Here is a 22,285-nt window from a genome sequence, read left to right as displayed (position 1 = left end):
TCCTTCCCTTCAGATCACCAAGAAGAGAGAGAGAGAGAGAGATGGCAGCGCTCAGCCCTGGTGAGTTTTCTCTTGTTCTACCTGTCAGAGTGTCGGTAAGGGAGTCACTGAGGGTCTCTTCTCTGTCACAGAGCACAGCAGCAGCTGGAGAAGTGTCTTCCTGTCTGCTGAGAGTGTGTTCTGTCTGTCAGACACACAGGCTCTGAACTAGGAGAGAGACAGAAACTGTTTTACTTTCACTTTCTCTTGTCAGAGATCAGGGATCGGTACTGTCAACTCAAGCTGTTTGGACTGTACTAATTTTAATAATGTGTTTATTTAAGGTAAAATGATTGATGTAAAACCTGACTGTGTGCTGATGGTATTGGATTCACAGTGTTAGTATTCATGATGCTCAGACACGCTCAGATATGAACATTTCCTGTTTGTTGCTCAGAGGCCATGTTTATTGTACAGCTGATAATACCAGAGAGGAATCAGTACAGATGAACAACAGAGGAATTTATTTGGCCCATAATTAGTAGTGATTCCAGGTTCTCATGCAGCTGTTTCTCCTGTCCTGACTGGGCAGCTTGTTCCCCCTTCCCGCCCCTCTCTGTGTACAGTAGAGCCCCCCACTCCTGATTTTAAGTCTTATTGTTGCTTTGAGTTTCAGTGTTAATTCTGAGGAACTCTGAGGTGTCAATATCTAACTGGTCTTTAATGATGACTGACTGTCACTGATAATGTTGAATATTTTGTATATATGTGGTTCACTATCTTCACCCTGTCAGTGTGGGACACTCCCTTCAGACTGAAGAGACTCAGTTCCTCCAGCCTGTCAGTTTCACTGTTTTTAAACTAACATCATGCTAGTTCTCTTCAGTGTGGATCACAGTAGATAGTTTCTAAGCGGTTTGAAATTATACAACACAGAGATTTCCCAGCCAGGTGGCTGAGTCCCAAACATGTCTTTATGAAATGTGACATTTTAGACTCACTACTGAAGAATCAGGACGGACTGAATGGTTTTACAGTTTTTACATGTATTTTTAAAATAAGGTGGAATAATAATAATAAACTTTATTTTATATAGCACCTTTAAACGTGGGTTCTCAAAGCACTTTACAGGATGACAGTAACAATAAAACAAGATTATACACAAGATAAAACACAATGACAATACACAGAGGAGACTGTGGATGGTGGTACTAAGAAGAGCAGAGGGGTGAAGAATGTAACCAGTTCAGTAAAGGCTTTTCTGAAAAACAGGGTTTGGAGTCTGGATCTGAAGGAGTTTAGAGAAGGTGACTCTCTGATATCCTTGGGGAGAGAGTTCCAGAGCTTGGGTGCAGAACAGGAGAAGACCCTGTCACCCCAAGAGTGTAGACGGGTTTGGGGGACAATAAGGAGAGCAGAGTTAGCAGAGCAAAGGTTTTGAGGTGGAGAGTAGGGAGATAATAGTTCAGACAGGTACTGAGATGCCAAGCAGAGCCTTATAGGTGAGCAGGAGGATTTTAAAGTCCTCATGGAATTTGACCGGAAGCCAGTGCAGGGACTCCAGGATAGGAGTGATGTGGTCACTTGCACCAGACCTGGTCAGGATTCTGGCTGCTGAGGTTTGGACAGACTGCAGTTTGTTCAGATTAGATTTAGATACCCCAGCGAATAGAGCATTACAGTAGTCAATTTGAGAGAATACAAATGTTGATCAGCTTTTCAGCCACAGTTAGTGGTAGCATAGAGGGTAGTCTAGCGATATTTCTGAGGTGATAAAAAGATGTTTTGACAGTATGCTGCACATGTGGGTCGAATGTTAAGCCAGAATCGAATATCACCCCAAGGTGGTATAAAGGTTCATACTGAGCACAGGAGTCCCATATGGGTCTGAACTGCCACTGGACACTCAGAGTGTTAGTGGGACTCTACAGGGCCCTCCAGAAGTATTGGTGCCCTTGGTAAAGATGAGCAAGGAAGACATTGGAAAAAATGTCTGTGTTGTTTATCAGATGAGAGAAATCTAACCTTTCAGTGAGGTTAAATTATTCTAAGAAAAAAAATCCTGATGAAAAATAAACATGTACTATTGAGAGAACAGTTAAAAATAAAAATATATTTATTTTATATAAATTGTAAGAATACAGAATAAGAATGTTGTAAGAATACAGTTTAATTTACATTAACATTAACAGAATATTTTTGTATACCACAGAATACACAGAAAAATAATCTCAATAATCTGTGATTTTCCTCTCTCACAGGGCAGGGACAATAGAAAAGATATAGAGAAGTTTTTATTGTGAATTTTAAATGGGATGATTGGTGAAGATATCTGTGATGAGAACTTTATCATGTAAATAATCTGTGATCTTTCTCTCTGACAGGGGAGGGACAGGCTGATTCCCATGAGGCACCACAGCATCTCTCAGAGATCAGGATCGTGCTGCTGGGGGGGAGACGGTCTGGGAAGAGCTTAGCAGGAAACACCATCCTGGGCAGAGAGGAGTTTGACACTAAGAGAGTAAATGAGGAGTGTGTGAAGAGACAGGGTGAAGTAGCTGGGAGGCAGATCACTGTGGTTGACACTCCAGGCTGGGATGTGTGGCTGATGAGGAATGATCCACAGCAGATCAGACAGGAGATTGTGAAGATTGTGTCTCTGTGTCCCCCAGGACCCCATGCTCTCCTCCTGGTGATTAATCTGCACTTGTTCACAGACTGGAGATCAGTGAAGATACATCTGGAGCTTCTCAGTGAGAGAGTGTGGAGACACACAATAGTGCTGTTCACCAGGGGGGACAGACTGGGAGACACAACCATTGAGCAGCACATTGAGAGAGGAGGGAATGAGCTCCAGTGTCTGGTGGAGAAGTGTGGGAACAGGTATCATGTTCTCAAAAACAAGAACAGGGGCGACCGCACTCAGGTCACAGAGCTGCTGGAGAAGATAGAGGACATGGTGGCAGGAAAGAGTGATTGTTGTTATGAGATTGAGGAAAATGATTTTCAGGAGATGGAAGAGAAGTTCAGGACTGTGGGAATAAGGAAGAGGCAGAGGATGGAAGAGCTACTGCAGAAGGCAGTGGGACCCCAACTGCTTCCCAAGAGTGAGTTCATGTTCTCTCTCTGATAGGGGTCACACCTCAGTACAGTCAGTCTAATACAGATATTAAATGGGGTCATATTATCATGTATTAAAGCTTCTGATAGAAGTCTGAGTAGCTCTGAAATGATTCATATATTTTCATTTTTTAATGAGATAAGTAATAAATGTTAACTTTGTGTGATGTGCTGGATACCCAGTTCTACAGCAGGGCTCTGCAGGAAAAGACTCACAGCTGTGTTGGAAACAGAGCCCTTGTGGGGTATCTACCCTGTAGAACAACAGGTCTCCACTGGGTCACACTGTGAGCTCTGCTGAGACTCCTCACTCACTGCAGCTCATCTCAGTGCTGAGTTTCTGAAGAGGAATAATCTGTGATCTTTCTCTCTGACAGAGGAGGGACAGGCTGATTCCCATGAGGCACCACAGCGTCTCTCAGAGATCAGGATCGTGCTGCTGGGCCAGAGATGGTCTGAGAAGAGCTCAGCAGGAAACACCATCCTGGGCTCAGAGGAGTTTGTCACTAAGAGAGTAAATGAGCAGTGTGTGAAGAGACAGGGTGAAGTAGCTGGGAGGCAGATCACTGTGGTCGACACTCCAGGCTGGGGTTCCTCTTTTATAATAAGGGTACATCCACAGCGTGTCAGAGAGGAGGTTGTGCGCAGTGTGTCTCTGTGTCCCCCAGGACCCCACGCTCTCCTCCTGGTGATTAGTGTGAACTCATACAAATACTGGAGATCAGCAGAGGAACATCTGGAGCTTCTCAGTGAGAGAGTGTGGAGACACACAATAGTGCTGTTCACCTGGGGGGACACACTGAGAGACATAACCATTGAGCAGCACATTGAGAGAGGAGGAGAGGAGCTCCAGTGTCTGGTGGAGAAGTGTGGGAACAGGTATCATGTTCTCAACGACAAGAACAGGGGTGACCGCACTCAGGTCACAGAGCTGCTGGAGAAGATAGAGGACATGGTGGCAGGAAACTATGGGCTGTACTTCACCACTGACATCAAAGAAATAAACACTGAACTGGAGAAATATATCAGACAGAGGGAGGAGGAGAGACAGAGAGAGGCAGAGGACCTGAGACAGAGGTTGGAGGAGAGACAGAGAGAGACGGAGGAGCTGAGACAGAAGTATGAAAGAAGGGAGAGAGAGAGAGAAGAGGAGCTCAGACAGAGGTTGGAGGAGGAGTGGAGCAAGAGAGAAGAGGAGCTGAAGGAGAAGATGAGAAAGACACTGAAGGAAGAGGAGCTGGAGAAAGAGACAGAGGAGCCCAGACTGCCTGTCAAGAGGAGGAACAGTAAAGACTTCATCCCTCCCAGCAGTGAGTGTGATTGATGCTGTATTACTGAGTCACTGATCTTACTGGTCACCAAACTGAGAGATTCAACCATCTTGTGTCCTGTTAGGAATTAAAATCATACCGTGCTCCGCTCTGTACTGCGTTACTAACACAGTGGCACACAGATCTGTGTCTGTTTAAATCCTCTGTGCTGTAATTGAACTGTTTTCTCTCAGGGAGATTAGATTTAATCCATCACACAACAGCTCAGTCTCTGTAATCTGTTCCTCAAGACTGTCGGACCAACACTCAATCAATCAAGGTTTATTGATCGATGCACGAACAGTACAGCACACAGCGGTGTTGTCAGCATTGAAATCTGCGAACTCGTTAAAGGCTCGTTAACATTGGGATACAACAGATTACACAATTGCAATTCACAGATTGTGTGGAAGTAACACAAGGATAGGAGGTATTGAGGTGTCCTGACAGTAGTAGGGTACAGGGTAGGAAGTATTTAGGTGTCCTGACAGTAGTAGGGTACAGGGAAGGAGGTATTTAGGTATTTAGGTGTCCTGACAGTGGTAGGGTACAGCGTAGGAGGTATTGAGGTGTCCTGACAGTGGTAGGGTACAGGGAAGGAGGTATTTAGGTGTTCTGACAGTAGTAGGGTACAGGGTAGGAGGTATTTAGGTGTCCTGACAGTAGTAGGGTACAGGGAAGGAGGTATTTAGTGCTCTTCGTAGGTGTCCTGAGAGTGCCAGTGCCCCCTGTCAGTTCAAGGAGGTAACTGCAGGTGTCTGCTGTGGTTGGCTGTTCAGCAGTCTTACTGCCTGGGGGAAGAAGCTGTTCTGACACCTGGTGGTCTTGGTCTGATCCTTCAGTACCGTTTTCCAGATGGTAGTAGAGAGAGCAAGTTGTGTTTAGGGTGACCGGGGTCCCTGAGGATGGACCTGGCCTTCTTGAGGCATCTAACACAATAGATATCCTCTGTGTTCAGTAGTGCAGCCGGTAGTGTTCTGAGCCAGTGTCACCACCCTCTGGAGGACCCTGAGCTCGTGGGCGGAGCAGTTACCACACCAGGCAGTGGTGCAGCCGGTTAGGATGCTATCAGTGGTGCAGCTGTAGAAGCTGGTCAGGATGTGTGAAGGCAGGCTGAACTTCTTCAGTCTGGGGAGAAAGAACAGGCGCTGTCTTATCTACGGGGTTGGTGTGGTGGGTCCAGATCAGATCGCCTGTGATGTTGACACCTAGGAATTTGAAAATCTGGACCACCGTGGACCCACTGATGTGAACGGATGCCTGATCTGTTCCTGTGGTCCACCATCAGCTCCTTAGTTCTGCTGGTGTTCAGAGAGAGGCTGCTGTCCTGACACCATGCTGTCAGCGTTTCTACTTCCTCCCTGTAGGCGGACTCATCACCGTTCGTGATCAAGCTAATGATCGTTGTATCGTCCGCAAACGTGATGATGGAGTTTGTCTTGTTCCTGGAGACGCAGTCGTGGGTGAACAGGGAGCAGAGGAGAGGGCTGAGTTTGCAGCGCTGGGGAATGCTGATGTTCAGGGTCAGGGTGGAGGATGTACGTGTGCCGACTCTGGGCATGATGCCCAAGAATAATTCCCAGATGTTCATTCTGTAAGTTTCTTTCATAATGGCCAGCAGCCCTATCACCCTGCAACTCCCAGCTGGCAGCCCCACTGGAGCCCAGCAGGTGTGAGCCTGGGAAAACACTAAGGCTGCTGCTGGGAGAGGTGTGAGTGGGGCCAGCAGGGGGCGCTCTCACCCTCCACTCTGTGTGGGTCCTGGTGCCCCAGTATAGTGACGGGAACACTGGACTGTAAACAGGCGCCGTCCTGTGGATGAGATGTCAAACCGAGGTCCTGACTCTCTGTGGTCATTAACAATCCCAGGGTGTCTCTCGAGAAAAGTAGGGGTGTCACCCTGGTGTCCTAGCCAAATTACCCCCCTGGTCTTTACCCATCATGGCCTCCTAATAACCCCCCTCTCTGAACTGGCTTCATCCCTCTGCTCTCCTCTCCACTGAGAGCTGGTGTGTGGGGAGAGGACTGGAGTGTCACCCAGGTGGGGCTGCACACTGGTGGCGGTAGTGGGATCCCCAGGACCTGTAAAGCGCTTTGAGTGGAGTGTCCAGAAAAGCACTATAGAAGTGTAAGCAATTATTATTATTATTCTAATGACTTTTAAGTTACGTTTGTCAAGAAATGACTTGAGCAAATTGTACTCCTCTTACCTGTGGAGAGGTTGGTCTCCTCTCATGTGTCACCTCCCTGATGCTCCTGTCTCTCGCCCTGTTGCAGTGAGTGAAGGGGACCCTGCAGTCAAACCCAGACTCCAGCCCCGCCCCTCTGAGCTGAGACTGGTGCTGCTGGGCAGGACTGGTGCTGGGAAGAGCTCAGCAGGAAACACCCTCCTGGGCAGCACACAGTTCCCCTCCCGGCCCAGCCTGTCCGCGGTCACCCAGACCTGCGAGAGACGCAGGGGGGAGGCTGCTGGGAGGCAGCTCTCCGTCATCGACACGCCAGACCTCCTGGACAGCAGGGGGCGCCAGAGGGACGTGTGTCTGGAGGTCCGGAGGTGCCTGCTGCTGTCCTCCCCAGGACCCCACGCTTTCCTGCTGGTGCTGCGGGCCAGACGCTTCACGGACGAGGAGAAGGGAGCCCTGCTGACCGTGACCGAGGTGTTTGGGGAGGCTGTCCTGAATCACACTGTCGTCCTCTTCACCCACGGGGACAGTCTGGGACAGGAGACAGTGCAGCAGTACGTTGGCACACAGGGGAGAGACCTGCAGCAGCTCTTGGAGAGCTGTGGGAACAGGTATCATGTTCTCAACAATATGGACACGGGCGACCGCACTCAGGTCACAGAGCTGCTGGAGAAGATCGAGGACATGGTGGCAGGAAACACTCTGGGCTTCTTTGTGGACCAGGATGCAGAGGAGAGGCTGAGAGAAAGAGAGAACAGATACAGAGAGGAGGAGGAGGAGGGCAGGAAGGAGACGGAGGAGGTTCTGAAGAAAGCGCAGGAGCTGAGAGAGGAGTACGAGGCAGAACTGCGTCGGAAGACGGAGGAACTGAGACGCAATAGTGAGGAAGAGCAGAGGAGGAGAGCGGAGCAGCTGAAGGAGGAGCACGAGGAGCAGCAGAGGCACCAGCTGGAGGAGCTGAGATGCAGGCAGGGAGAGGAGCAGCGCAGGCAGCTGGAGGCTCTCAGGAGAGAGCAGGAGGAGACACTGCGCAGGAAGGAGCAGGAGCTGCAGCTGCAGTACCAGGAGCAGAGGCAGAGGCTGGAGCAGGAGCAGTGTGAGAAGACGGAGGAGATCAAGCTCCGCTACAGGACGCAGCACCAGGAGTTTCTGCGCAGGTACGAGGAGGAGCAGCGCAGCAGAGCTGAGCAGATGGAGCTCAGATACCAGGAGCAGCACAGGAGGGTGCAGGAGACCATCCTGAAACTCACTGAGGAGCAGCTGAGGAAGGTGGAGGAGACCAGGACCCAGTGTGCAGAGAGACTGAGGGAGAGGATGGAGGCCGTGAAGAGGGAGCTTGAAGAAGAGCAGGAGAGGAAGATAGAGGAGCTGAGGCAGCAGCACAGAGGCCAAGACCGCGGGGAGGCCCAGCAGAGGTGTGAAGCAGAGCTGTGGAGGAAGGTGGACGAGATCAAGCAGCTGTATGAAGAGAGACTGCAGGGGAGAGTTCAGGAGCTGGAGCAGCAGCAGCAGAGGGAGATGGAGGAGAAGAGGAAGGAGCAGGAGGAGGAGCAGAGGAAGAGAGAAGAGGAGCTGAGGAGGCAGCTGGAGGAGGATCGCAGGCAGAGGGAGCAGGAGCTGGAGCTGAGGAAGGCTGAGGAGCTCAGGAGAGTGGAGGAGCTGGAGCAGAGATACGCACAGGAGGAGCAGAGCAGACTGGCAGAGCTCAGACTCCACGAGGAGAGGATGAGAGAGCAGGGCAGGCAGGAGCTGCAGAGGCAGACGGAGGAGCTGAAACTGAGGCAGCAGCAGAGGGAGGCAGAGCTGAGGCAGGAACTGGAGGATGAGCAGAGGAGGAGGGCGGAGGAGCTGAGGCAGCAGTTGGAGAGGGAGCACCGTCAGAGAGAGCAGGAGCTGGAGGAGAGATACAGGGAGCAGCAGCGAGAGGTGCAGGAGGAGAGGAGCAGGACGGAGGAGCTGAGGAGGCAGTGGGAGGAAGGGCTGAGAGAGGAGTACGACAGGAGGCTGCAGAGAAAGGAGGCGGAGATTCAGGAGAGGTGGGAAGGGGAGCTGCAGAGGAGAGTGAAGGAGCTGCAGGAGTCCTCCCAGCCTCAGAGCCTGGAGCCGGGTCAGAGTAAGTACCCCAGCAGGAGGGCAGGAGGTAGATGCCCAGTTTAAGAGGTAAAACTGCAAATTCCAGAGAATTGTGTAGTTTGGACTGCATACATGCAATCGTGTCAAGATTGAAGAGAGGTCTTGCATCTTGTGATTTTTATTTTGTCTCTATGCAGTGGTTCTTATTTGAATTTCTTTCTTCTTCAATTTGCTTTCTTTTTTGTCATAACATTTCTCTTCATCTTGGTTAATGTCTTTTAAACTCCAAAAGCTGTAGTTTTTGAAGTTTTTGATAAAGGAGTCAACATAAGGGAACTTAAACCTTCTGCACTCAGATCCCAGAATCTGCTTGTTTTATTGACATGTTTGTTTCAATTAAGCACACAGCAGAGTTTGTTTCATCCCCTTTAAGTACTAGAGTGGCAGAACAGCTGAAAAAATGATTTAGTTCTTGTGCCCTGAAACACTACAAGCTCTAACACTGATGTTGTCTTGTTTGGTTGCTGATCCAGGGAGAAGCCCAGGAGAAACTCCCCGTCCAGAGATCTCAGCAGCTCCTCGTCTGTCGAAGCTGAACATTGTGCTTCTGGGGTGTGAAAAGGCTGGGAAGAGCTCAGCAGGAAACACCATCCTGGGCAGAGAGGAGTTTGAAGCTGATGGAGTAACTGAGGAGTGTGAGAAGAGACAGGGTGAAGTAGCTGGGAGGAAGATCACTGTGGTCGACACTCCAGGCTGGGAGTGGGATAATATAAAGTCCACCTCAGAGCAGGTCAAACAAGAGACTGTGTACAGCGTGTCTCTGTGCCCCCCAGGACCCCACGCTCTCCTCCTGGTGATCCCTCTCATCACACTGAGAGAGAAACAGAGGAGAGTAGAGAAGGAACATCTGGAGCTTCTCAGTGAGAGAGTCTGGAGACACACAATACTGCTCTTCACCTGGGGGGATGAGCTGACAGACACAACCATTGAGCAGCGCATTGAGGAAGGAGGAGAGGAGCTCCAGTGGCTGATGGAGAAGTGTGGGAACAGGTATCATGTTCTCAACAACAAGAACAGGGACGACCGCACTCAGGTCACAGAACTGCTGGAGAAGATAGAGGACATGGTGGCAGAAATGAGTGTCTTTCCTTACATGATGGACAGAAAACTTCTGCAGAAGATAAAGAGGAAGTTGGCCAAGAAAGTGGTCGATGTAGAAGAGGAGCAAGAGAGAGGAGCTGGAAGAGTGCCTGTCAGGAGGAGACACAGTAAAGAGATTGAGCCCCCAAACTGTAAGTCCTGATCACACCGAAAGTCTCTCTCCTACATCACTGACCCTCTGTATGGCACACTGACACACAGCTCTCTCTCTCCTACATCACTGAGCCTCTCTCTGTTCGACACACTGACACACAGCTCTCTCTCCTACATCACTGACCCTCTCTCTGTACGACACACTGACACGCAGCTCTCTCCTACATCACTGACCCTCTGTCTGTACAGCACACTGACACACGGCTCTCTCTCCTACGTCACTGAGCCTCTCTCTGTACGACACACTGACACACAGCTCTCTCTCCTACATCACTGACCCTCTGTCTGTACGGCACACTAACACACAGCTCTCTCTCCTACATCACTGACCCTCTCTCTCAAGGTCCTGTAAGAATATTAGTGCGAGTCACGAGTTCACAACAGGAAGAGAGTTCGCTCGGATTCACTGACTGTCCTTTCTGATCCAGGATGATCCACACTTTCTCTAGGAGTGTGATTAGACTTCGATATGAAGTAAATATTCTAAAATACAGGAAACATAGTGGACTCTAAACAAAGTGAGCAGCATCACACCAGATCCATAACGAGCCCATAATCATGATGATGGTGTCAAAACAGCAGTCAGGTCGTCTCAGAAGATCAGACAGCTGTATTCAACAGTTTGTAGCACCTGAGATACTGAGACAGACTCACGCCTGTTACTCTGTGATGCCCAGCTCTTTCTTTCAACAGGTCCAGCAGCTGAGGAATATTCACCTGGGGCACCTCAGACTGAGGGCTCACTGTCTGGGATACCTGAGACTGGGGGCTCACTGTCTGGGGGAGATGAGCCTGATGAAGTTAGCAGAACCAAAGTAAGTGTTTGTACCTCCAGGAAAAGTCTTTACCTCCACACCTGTGACATCTCCTCTCCCACACTGGAGAGACACCTGATTCTTTACCTCCACACCTGTGACATCTCCTCTCCCACACTGGAGAGACACCTGTATCTTTACCTCCACACGTGTGAGATCTCCTCTCCTACACTGGAGAAACACCTGCCTGTATCTTTACCTCCACACCTGTGACATCTCAATTCGTTTTCAGGTCCCAGGGAATGTGACTGAATTCACTCCTGAAATAAAATTTCAGAACAGGAAGGAAACCTACAGGTACCTGATATTTTGGGCTTTTTTGCCGTCCTTTGCTTAACAAGCAAAAATGAGATTAAAACATAGGAAGTCCTGAACATAATTCGAGGCCGAAAGACCTTCAGGACAAACAGAATTCTAGAACACACTGCTCGATGTTACATACAGACCCCTTGTTTGTCTCGTTATTTTAAATGCACAGTTTCCTGTGCTCCCAGTGAGGAGCTGCCAGATGTCAGTTCTGCTCACTTGCACGACAGCGGTCTAGGTAAACTCCATTTCCCACAAGGCCACTGGTCTACTTCCTGTGCCACTCCTCCCTCTGACTCGCTAAGCTGCCCGTCAATCATAATGTCATCCCGGTACAGCCAAGTATCTTGCGGTATCTCAGCGGAAGCGCTCAGTTGCCATGGCAGTGGACTGAATAAAAGTCAGCAGAAGGGAATTCACCTCTTTTTCCAGAGACTCGCTCTCCTGCAACCTGGCAGCTTCACGGAGAAATGACACTAAAATAGATAAATTGCTTCAGTCTCGCCCATCACTACGGTCTCCTGTGTAATTTCACACCAGACTGAAACTTAAACACTCGGAGCACTCATATCACATATCATTAGTCCTTAAAACAATAACGAGAGGAATTTAGTAGCTTCTTCTTAGCTAAGGAAGAGGTGTTAGTGGGGCCAGCAGGGGGCGCTCTCACCCTGCGGTCCATGTGGGTCCTAATGCCCAACTATAGTGACAGGGACACTGTACTGTAAACAGGCGCTGTCCTTCGAATGAGACGTAAAACCGAGGTCCTGACTCTCCGTGGTCATTAAAAATCCCAGGGTGTTTCTCGAAAAGAGTAGGGGTGTAACCCCGGCGTCCCGCCCAAATTTCCCATTGGCCCTTACCAATCATGGCCTCCTAATAATTCCCTATGAATCTATGAATTGGCTACAGTACATCACTCTGCTCTCCTCCCCACTGAGAGCTGGTGTGTGGTGAGCGTTCTGGCGCACTATGGCTGCTGTCGCATCATCCAGGTGGGGCTGCACATTGGTGGTGGTGGAGGGGATCCCCATTACCTGTAAAGTGCTTTGAGTGGAGTGTCCAGAAAAGCGCTATATAAGTGTAAGCAATAATAATAATAATAATAATAATAATAAGGATAAACATGCCAGACTGCAGTAGAGAAGTGTGGAACCTCTATATTTCTGTGTCTCCAGTGTCAGTGCTGTGTCTTTGTCACACAATCCTGCCCCAGTTCTCTCTTTGTGTCACTGTACTGCTACTTTATTTTGTCTCCAGTGTCAATGTCCTGATGTCTGTGGTGTCCCCTGTCTCTGTGGAGTGTTGAAAGTGTGGTGTCCTCTGTCTCTGTGCAGTGTGTTGACAGTGTGCTATCCTATGCAGGTATCTCTGCCCGTCCGCGGGTCAGTTCTGGTGCCGTGTCACTGGGCTGGTGTTTGTGATGGCGTCGGGGGGCGAACTGGAGTATCAGACCACACACTGGGACATGGCGCTCCTGTCCCCCACTGGCCAGCTTCCTGCAGGACCCCTGTTTGACATCCGCTGCCCCCAGGGGGCGCTGACGGAACTGCAGCTACCTCACTGCGAGATCGATGGCCGTGAGTCTCAGGCAATGTTAACAGTTTCTGTATTGACAGTGAGTACAGCTTCAGCTCAGCTACAGCAGGAGACTCTACCCTCTACCACGGAGTCTGGTGACAATTTGCCCTCTGTGTAACAGTGTGAATGAAGATGAGGTTGCTTCTGGGATATGCTGGACTCATCCTTCTCTCCAGCTTCTGGAATCTGTTCCAATCCATTACTGAACCTCAATCCCAGGGCTTCATTACTGGCCCTTAATTAATCTCAGTTAAAGGCTTCATTACTTTAATTCAGTTATTCATGGCCACCGAAGGCCATGTCACATCGTTAACAGAAATAATCAGTGATCTTCAGCCCTAAGTGTCGTGTCATGTCACTAGGTTGAAAGATGAGCTGGAATGGAAGTCAATGAGGAGCAGAGCTTTGTGAGCCTCTCCATTCCGGCAGTCCTCTACTGTGGACGTGACTGATTGTCGAATCACACTGGAGCCAACGTACTCAGGTTTAACCAAGACAAGCTCCTCCAGCATTGAGTTGATGGTCTCTGGTTTACAAACCCATCTCACTGACCCGGCACTTGAGGCCTAACTGGCCTTCTAGTGAGAGTGACAATCATGCCAGGCAATAGCTGACTTGAGATGCATCTTGTGTGTCCTGTGGGTGAGTAGTGTCTTTACGAGAGACTGTGTCCTGTGGGTGCTGTGCTGGTCAGGGTGAACAGTGTCTTTACGGGAGACTGTGTCCTGTGGGTGTTGTGCTGGTCAGGCTGAACAGTGTCTTTACGAGAGACTGTATCCTGTGGGTGCTGTGCTGGTCAGGGTGAACATGTCTCTGTCTCTTTCTCTCTCTGCAGTCCGTGCTGTTCGGACCAGGACCCCAAGGATTTCTGCCCCTCAGAGTGAGTCCCTCTGTCCTCTTTGAGTATCTAGAGCTGGTTCCTCAGCCCTTGTGTAGGAGCAGCCAGTAGAAGGGTGTCTGTGTTTGTTTCAGGAATCGCGCTCACCAGCAGAGAAGGGTGGGAAAGAGCCTTGAATGAAGTGATCGAGGAGCTGGAAGCAGACGAGTACAAGAAGCTGAAGAACATTCTGCACTGGAAGCGGATGCCCCGGGGTGTACTGGGAGACACCGAGAAGCAGGACCTGGCCCACAGGATCGTCTCCCACTTCGGAACGGAGAAGTCTGTTCACGTCGTTAAGGAAGCCATGGCCAGCATTCCTCGGAACGACCCAGTGATACAAGGATTACTGAAGCCCTTTGTGGAGCAGCTGAGATAGAGAAGGAGCGTAAGGACACCCTGTAGGACTACAGTGTTTCACCATGAGGGAGTCACTCCTGAGGGACACACAGTCGTCCTCTCTTGGCTCACAGCAACGCCCCTGAGCCACACAGAGAGCGTGAGGAAGCTGAAGTGGAAATCTAATAAGTAAATTGATTCTTAAAAATGTAGAGAGCTTTGAAAAAAATATATTGGTGCTTTTAGATAATATATTTCAAGGATGTAACTGCTGTGCTACAGTACGTGCAGAATTTTAGAAAACAGTTCGTCAACAAAGTACACTGTTTAGGTTAGTTTAGAAGACAATGTACTAAAACAATATATGCTGTCTGGGTCGTTAGAATTAGCTGAAAGTAACTGATAAGCTTTGAATAACAAATCTAGTTTTTCTTCTCTCGCTCTATGATGTAATCTGTTTTCTCTTAGAGAAAGGGGAAGTTTTAGAAGGGACCAAGTGCTGAACTTTTTTACAGCGCAACGTCTTATAAAAACCCTGTACTGCTTGTAACAAATTGAGTCTCTGGTTGCACTTTGCAGGGCTCCCAATATTGCAATATTGAAATAAAGACCTTACTCAGGTGAGAACTCTCTCTTGTGGCTTCCTTGATAGTTATATTTCCATGACAAAGGTCACACAGGCTCCTCTGAGCCTGCACTGATCCAGCCCATGAACACAGCAGAGCTGCCACTCTGTTGCCTGATGCCCTCAGAGCTCGGAGCTCAGCAAGGCTGGGAGACTGTAAGGAAACCAGGACGCTGCTGCTGTGTGTGGAGGTTGTGGTTGTGAACAGCAGGTGGCGCTGTTCCCTCTGGAGCTCTGTGACCCAGGACAGTGACCAAGGACACTGTGCTGTTGGAGGTGCTGCACTTCAGATGAAACTTCTGTAGCACCAAGGCGTATCATAAACATTTACCAATAATCTCTGCCCTTGAGTGAACAACAGTCCAGCTCTGCTGAGTCCAGCCCCTGGGAGTGTGTCCAAGGTGGGCTTCTCTGATGAGCATCAGGTCCTGACCCATAACACAAACCAGGGGGTCCATTTTGACATCTCCCGTGACAGGAAATACCCATGTGGACCCATGCTGGTGGGGTGACGGGTCTCCTCTGGAGTTGAGCTCTAGCTGGGGGTAGCCGATCAAACATCTGAAAGATGAACAGCCAATGAGGAGCCTGAAGAGCTACACCTGATGATGTCGCAGCCAATCAGCAGATGTGATCACTGGATTTGAAAAGGTACCGAACCTCCGCATAGACTGAGGGAGAAGCACCAGAAGGAGCTGCAGAACCACCTCCGCAGGATGGAGGAGGAGATCCAGACACGAGAGGAGAAGATCAGAGCGCTGGAGGAGAGGCTGAGGGAGGAGAGGGATGAGGGGAGGAGGAGAGAGCTGGAGGAGGAGCTGAGGAGAGAGAGAGGGGAGAGAGAGGCTGCAGAGAGAGATGGAGGGAGTGAGAGAGGAGCAGGAGAGGGAGAGGAGAGAGAGGAGACACACAGGAGGGAGATGGAGGAGCTCAGGCAGCACTATGAGGAAAAGGCCAGAGAGGAGGCAGAGAGACACGGAGAGACTCTCCAGCAGGTCAGTGTGTCGACAACACAGTTCACTCCAGCAGGACAGGAGCACAGTTCACTGCAGGAGGGAGATCGAGGAGCTGAGAGAGGCAGTAGAGAGACTCAATTCAGTTGTAGACAGATACAGTAAAGTAGTTTGGTATTTCAGTCCCCCGAAGCAGAAGAGACATACAAGAGATACAGGAGTGTGAATGAGAAGCTGAAGCAGCACAAGAGAGAGAGGCCACAGAAGATGATTGAGAGAAAGTGTTGCTCACTTAAAACATTCTCTAATCATATGAATGTATATCTTACTGATGTATTTAACCTAAATGAAATGAATTATGTTTAAAGAGAACAATAACAGCAGCTTTGCTCCATCCCAGCTTGTATCCAATCACAGCAGCCTCCCATCTGAAGCCCCTCCTTCTTCCCTCATCCCACTTCCTGTTCCTGTGGAGACTCCAACATGGTGGAGATGGTATCTTATCTCAATACTTCTCTTGAAGAAGACTCCTTTTGCCAGCATTATTGTGTAATGACATGTGATTGTTGAGTTTCCAAGTGCCTTGAACGTTTACAGATGAAGGTTTTTCTATTAACTTTAGTCAACTGAGTTCCAGCTTTATCATCCTCTGTTGGGAGATGAACATTACCAAGAAAAGGGACAGTACAATAGTGTTACTTTATGTGCTGCATTGAAATGTTGAGATTTAATGTATATATACAGTAATTGGAAGAAACTATTGAGATGTTTCACTGTGTATCAAACAGTATTTGTGTATAAAGATCTTTCTCCTGTTTTTATACCTTATCAGTTTAATGGACCAATATTCTTAAGAGACTCATCAGAGAGGCTGGACTCCAGAGTCAGGGGCAGTGAGACTCTACACTGGGCACTATCAGGTGACACAGACCAGCTCAGGGCTGTTAACCCCAGCAGTCTGTAAAGCCTGATAGAGACTCATCAGAGAAGCTGGGCTCCAGAGTCAGGGGCAGTGAGACTCTACACTGGGCACTATCAGGTGACACAGACCAGCTCAGGGCTGTTAACCCCAGCAGTCTGTAAAGCCTGATAGAGACTCATCAGAGAGGCTGGACTCCAGTGTCAGGGGCAGTGAGACTCTACATTGGGCACTATCAGACCAGCTCAGTGCTGTTAACCCCAGCAGTCTGTAAAGCCTGATAGAGACTCATCAGAGAAGCTGGACTCCAATGTCAGGGGCAGTGAGACTCTACACTGGGCACTATCAGGTGACACAGACCAGCTCAGGGCTGTTAACCCCAGCAGTCTGTAAAGCCTGATAGAGACTCATCAGAGAGGCTGGACTCCAGAGTCAGGGGCAGTGAGACTCTACACTGGGCACTATCAGGTGATACAGACCAGCTCAGTGCTGTTAACCCCTGTTCTTCTGTCCTTGTGCTTATCTGACCAGTCCAGACTGGGCTCATAATCATTATACACACTACACACAGGTTATACATTATTTTTGGATATATTTCTATTCAAATAATCTTGTATTTCTACCCAACTGTGGACATTTTACTGGAGTGATTACAGTGAACTACCAGGCTCATATAACTGCTGTGGGACTGGAGTACCATATAAGGTAATGTAACGCAAACGGCCGAAAGCCACTGTGTAAGAGCCGGCGTACCAGAGCGGTGACATCACCGCCCTTCCCTGTGATAGCAGGACCACAGCCCCTGGGGTGTGGAGAGATCTCTCTTCGGCTCAACAAGCTGGGTCCCTGGTGAGTGACGCCGGAGTCCTGGGTTCGAGCCCCCGACGGTGTGGGGCTGACCTGATGTGCCAAGGGCGCCTGCCTGAACCCCATAGTATTACGGTATTAATAAATATTTATATATAAACTACAGGCTCAAAGAAGCTTTGAGAAGCTGGAAGTGACATGAGAAAACAGTTCACAATAATGAAGTTCACTCACATTTAATACAGTCTCGATTTCATAAAAGAACAAGTAATAGGTTTATTCCAGGCTGAAAGAAGAAAGAAAACACGTTTCGGCCTTCTTCACACCTGAAACCTGTTACTTGTTTTATCTTGTATACAGTACATATATTTTATTTATTGTTGTCATTCAGTAAAGTGCTTTGAGAACCCACCTTTAAAGGTGCTATATAAAATAAAATAAAGTAGATTATTATTATAATAAAACTCACAGAAACACGACCCGCTGCTTTCATGTCAGCTCTTGCACACCCGTGTGCTTCTGCACCGACAGCTGTCTCCTGTCCTCAGCTCGACCCGCAGACCCACACGAACTGGACCTGTCGAACCTGCTGTCGGGCTGAAGCGGAATGAATCCGGATCGTCAGCGGCCCCGTGGTCATGGAAACCGGACCGACCGAACTGCCCGCGACTGCCCTCCCCTGCTGGTCTAATAATAATAATAATAATAATGATGATGATGACGACCCCGGCCGTCTCTCTCACCCGTGTCCACCGGTCCGGGGAGTTGGAGTCTCTCTGAGAGACGGTCTTTCACTCCGAGTCTCTCCGGGAGCGGGCCCGTCTGTGTCCACACTCCTGTCGACAGCAGGCCGCTCTTTCCCCTCAGGAGAGGAGGAGCTGGAAGAGGAAGATGATGCAGATTCACGGCTTGGAGTTGGTTTTATTTTTATTTTATTTGTTTTTTAATGGCGCGCTCGCGCGGAGCTCCGGGCGACCGTTAAGAATCGAACAGCCGGCGCGCGCCGGTCCGCCGAAGCAGCGAGATCATTCAAATGTATTATTATGTAGAATTATTATTATTATTATTATTATTATTATTATTATTATTATTATTACCCGTACAGAAGCACTCTATCTAGAAGCACTATCTCTCTGTCCTGTGTCCTAACAAACCCCACTAATCCCCCGTGTGGGAAAGAGGACCCGCTCGTCCCTCCTGTCCTGTCCCGGTGTCGCCGTCACTGGGACTGGAGCAGCCGGAGAGGAGACGCGCTTCCAGAACTTTCCTTCCCGCTCGGCTCTTCCCCTCCTGAGGAAAGAGCATCTTCCCACACAAACAGCCCGTTTCTCTCGGAGACGCCCGCAGCACAGGGGGCCTTTTCCCAGGACACCAGGACTCCCCTCGTCTGCGGAAACACCCGGGAAGAGCCTCCCAGCCCACAGGAGGGGAGTCCCAGTCCTTCCCGGGATTTCCAGGACAGGAGCGGCTCCTCAGCTGGGAATAAAACCGCCCCGAGAGGAGCTCGAGCGCTCGGGCTCGGAGCGTCGCTTAGCAACCGGCGCCGCAGCAGCACCCGGAGGACGAGCCGGAAGTGGGTTTTGGCGCCAGTTCTGCTCTTTGATGATCGGCTCAGGAGAATAAAGTCGATATAAAAACATAAAAGTCCATTTCTCTCTCTCCTCTGTGGAAGCCGTGTCCGCCAGGGAGTGAAAAGAAAAAAAAACGCGCCGCGGTTTCTCGCCGTTTTGGCTTTAGATCTCGAAATTATGACTTTTCTGACTCGGAATTGCGAGATATAAAGTCCCAATGACCAGAAATAAAGTCGTGATTCTGAGATTGTAAGTCGCAGTTGCGAGATATAAAGTCCCAATGACCCGAAATAAAGTCGTGATTCTGAGATTGTAAGTCGCCGTTGCGAGATATAAAGTCCCAATGACCAGAAATAAAGTCGTGATTCTGAGATTGTAAATCGCCGTTGCGGGATATAAAGTCCCAATGACCAGAAATAAAGTCGTGATTCTGAGATTGTAAGTCGCCGTTACGAGTTATAAAGTCCCAATGACCAGAAATAAAGTCGTGATTCTGAGATTGTAAGTCATGTGTGTGTATATTCTGTGGTTGATAAAGAATAAAGCCTGGTTCGTTTATCGCGTCTCCACTGGTCCTTTGTCCTGAGAAGAACCTGTAAATGCTACAATATATTCTGTTACACACACACACATATACAATGTCAGAATTATATCCAAAAATAATTTATAACATTTATATATATATACACAAAGAATACCAAAATACAAACATGATCAAAATAAAACGTTAATTTAAAATGAGTTTTTCTTCACATGGGACACTAAGGGCAGGTTTTCAGTGAGTCGGATCTCTTACGAGGAGGAGATCAGTGTTTCAGTGGAGAGTCCTCACTCTGTGTCCAGGAAGTATCCGGTCTTCCTCTCCTGCTGGGAAAGACTGTGTGGATCAGTGACTGACCTGCGGCAGTGTCTCTGTGTCTCTCTGTCACTCCGATAACACTGCCTGAGCTCCTCCTCTCCCTCTCCTGCTCCTGTCTCAGTGTCTTCAGCTCTCTCTCAGCTCCTCGATCTCCTGTCTGTTCCTCTCTCCTGTCTGTGGGCTGTGTGTGTCTGCTCATTGTGTCTGCGGGCTGTGTGTGTCTGTGGGCTGTGTGTGTTCTCGTGTGTCTGTGTGGGCCGTGTGCGCTCTCGTGTGTCTGCGGGCTGCGTGCGCTCTTGTTTGTCTGTGGGCTGTGTGCGCTCTTGTGTGTCTACGGGCTATGTGCGCTCTCGTGTGTCTGCGGGCTGTGTGTCCTCTGGTGTGTCTGTGGGCTGTGTGTGCTCTTGTTTGTCTGTGGGCTGTGTGCGCTCTTGTGTGTCTGCGGGCTGTGTGTGCTCTCGTGTGTCTGCGGGCTGTGGGTGCCCTTGTGTGTCTGCGGGCTGTGTGCGCTCTCGTGTGTCTGCGGGCTGTGGGTGCCCTTGTGTGTCTGCGGGCTGTGTGTGCTCTTGTGTGTCTGTGGGCTGTGTGTGCTCTCGTGTGTCTGCGGGCTGTGGGTGCCCTTGTGTGTCTGCGGGCTGTGGGTGCCCTTGTGTGTCTGCGGGCTGTGGGTGCTCTTGTGTGTCTGCGGGCTGTGTGTGCTCTTGTGTGTCTGCGGGCTGTGTACGCTCTTGTGTGTCTGCTGGCTGTGTGTGCCCTTGTGTGTCTGCGGGCTGTGTGCGCTCTTGTGTGTCTGCGGGCTGTGGGTGCCCTTGTGTGTCTGCGGGCTGTGGGTGCCCTTGTGTGTCTGCGGGCTGTGGGTGCTCTTGTGTGTCTGCGGGCTGTGTGTGCTCTTGTGTGTCTGCGGGCTGTGTACGCTCTTGTGTGTCTGCGGGCTGTGTGTGCTCTTGTGTGTGAGTCTGTGCTGCTCTGGGTTCTCCTCCCAGTAAAGCTCCTATCTGAGCTCCTACTGCAGCTCCTATCACTGTTCCTGCTGCTGCTCCTGTTGGGCCCCTCAGGGCTCCTGCTAGGGCCCCTATTGCTGCCCCCAGTCCGGCTCCCAGCGGCACCAGTCTCAGCTCAGAGGGGCGGGTCTGGAGTCCGGGTTCGACTGCAGGGTCTCCTTCACTCACTGCAACAGGAGGAGAGACAGGAAGGGAGGTCACAAGTGACACATTTACTACTCCCTACCAAACAAGCTAGAGATCAAGATGATGAATCTCATTTCTTTATCCAGCTGATTTCTGAAAGATATAAAATGTCAACAGTACAGCAGAGCTGTCTGTACAAGACACCCACCACTCTGGGTAAAACAGACCTTCATGTGCTCAGTCCTTAAACGTACAACTGTACAACTCAGGAACACCACCAAACGTGTTAGGATATAAACTTGACCTATTCCTCATTCTTGGTAGAAGTTGTGTTTCTCCTCCGTATAGACAGGGGCTTCTGTAACAGCTCACAGTGGGACTCTGCAGTCCATTGGTGGGACTGAAACACAGTAAAGTTTGACACCAACACCTGCTGCAGCAAAACCTCTAACGAAAGAACATCATGTCTGTAAAATCACAGAACTTCAACACTGTTCTCCTGGTACAGCATCCTCACACCTGCTGTCCTCCAACATAACTGGATCAGCTGTCCTCCTGGTGTAACAGGATCGGACCTGAACCTCTGGACCAGCTGTCCTTCTGGTCTAACAAGACCCGACCTGAACCTCTGGACCGGCTGTCCTCCTGGTCTAAGAAGACTGGACCTGAACCACAGCTATAAGTAAAATTAGTCATTTTTGATTTGTACAAAATTAAAATAAATGTGATATTTATTTTGATGTGTATTATTGAAATGTGATTTTCAGATCAAAGGGTTAAATTTGAGCAAAAGCACAGAACTGCAGCATCTGTCTGTGGAAATGATTTTCTAGACACGATTAGTCATGTAACAACAGTGTCGTCTGTTGTGTTCAACCCCCAGTGTCAGGTGAGCAGAGTTAATCGGGAAAATGGCTGACAGGCGACTCTAGTTGCTCAGGTGTTTCTGTTGTACTAACTGTGAAAACGAGAGCTGTCAGACTGCAGCCTTGGTTCCAGTCTTGAGTGTCTGGGTCTGGCTGTCGAGTCAGGATGAAGACCAGAGAGCTGCCTGTGACAGAAGAGCAAGCAGCTGTGAAGATCAGAGCCCATCAAAGTCCAGGTGGCACTGTAAACGCTGGAGAGAGACCGGGCACCACAATATCAACAACACGTCATGTCTTGAAAAAGACGCGACTGGAGGAGTCAGCCATGGGAAATCAGCAGTGGTTCAAGACAGATGAGAAAACTCCTGAGAGCAGTGAGGAAACTGAGATAGCCATCAGACTGCAGACACCCTCCACAGGTCTGAGGTGAAAACACCTCCATCCAATAAGCCAGAGACCTAGAGAGGAGACCTACAGGGGCAACAGTGCAAGATGCACAACTCTCATGGGCTGTTGTCAGGGAGAAGAAGTGGAACTCCTGAGCGTTTGAGCCCCTTTGAGCTGCAGAGGAAATGACACCCAGAAACACCCGCAGACGGAGAGCCGCCGAACGTGGCTCACAGGATCATATCAGGGTTCTGGGGGCGTCGAGGAGTCGCAG

At 49.5% G+C, this 22,285-nt stretch overlaps 2 protein-coding genes and 1 long non-coding RNA gene across 5 annotated transcripts in view; 1 reads left to right on the top strand and 2 right to left on the bottom strand.

Annotated features, from left to right (window-relative positions):
- LOC148671873 (uncharacterized) overlaps positions 1-22,285 on the top strand; it is a 641,462-nt gene continuing 619,177 nt past the window's right edge. For all 3 annotated transcript variants that reach the window (XM_088632700.1, XM_088632701.1, XM_088632699.1), the window contains exons 1-2: positions 1-60; positions 2,364-3,086. In XM_088632700.1, coding sequence (XP_088488826.1) covers positions 42-60; positions 2,364-3,086 — 742 coding nt within the window. In that variant the 5' untranslated portion in view covers positions 1-41. The remainder of the gene's footprint in view (positions 61-2,363; positions 3,087-22,285) is intronic.
- Positions 17,422-18,226, bottom strand: LOC148671920 (uncharacterized). Its single transcript, XR_015937117.1, has 2 exons — positions 17,945-18,226; positions 17,422-17,798 (listed from the first exon to the last, which is right to left on the bottom strand). It is a non-coding gene; the product is annotated as an uncharacterized LOC148671920 (long non-coding RNA).
- LOC148671881 (GTPase IMAP family member 8-like) overlaps positions 19,827-22,285 on the bottom strand; it is a 423,522-nt gene continuing 421,063 nt past the window's right edge. Inside the window, exon 2 of the mRNA XM_088632733.1 lies at positions 19,827-20,799. Within this exon, the coding sequence (XP_088488859.1) occupies positions 19,970-20,799 (830 nt within the window). The 3' untranslated portion in view covers positions 19,827-19,969. The remainder of the gene's footprint in view (positions 20,800-22,285) is intronic.

The sequence above is a fragment of the Lepisosteus platostomus genome, chromosome 5 (assembly GCF_059453375.1).
Source record: "Lepisosteus platostomus isolate fLepPlt1 chromosome 5, fLepPlt1.hap1, whole genome shotgun sequence".
In the NCBI taxonomy this organism is placed as follows: domain Eukaryota; kingdom Metazoa; phylum Chordata; class Actinopteri; order Semionotiformes; family Lepisosteidae; genus Lepisosteus; species Lepisosteus platostomus.
The sequence above is the reverse complement of the archived record's forward strand: the minus strand, read 5'-3'. Positions and strand labels throughout refer to the sequence as shown.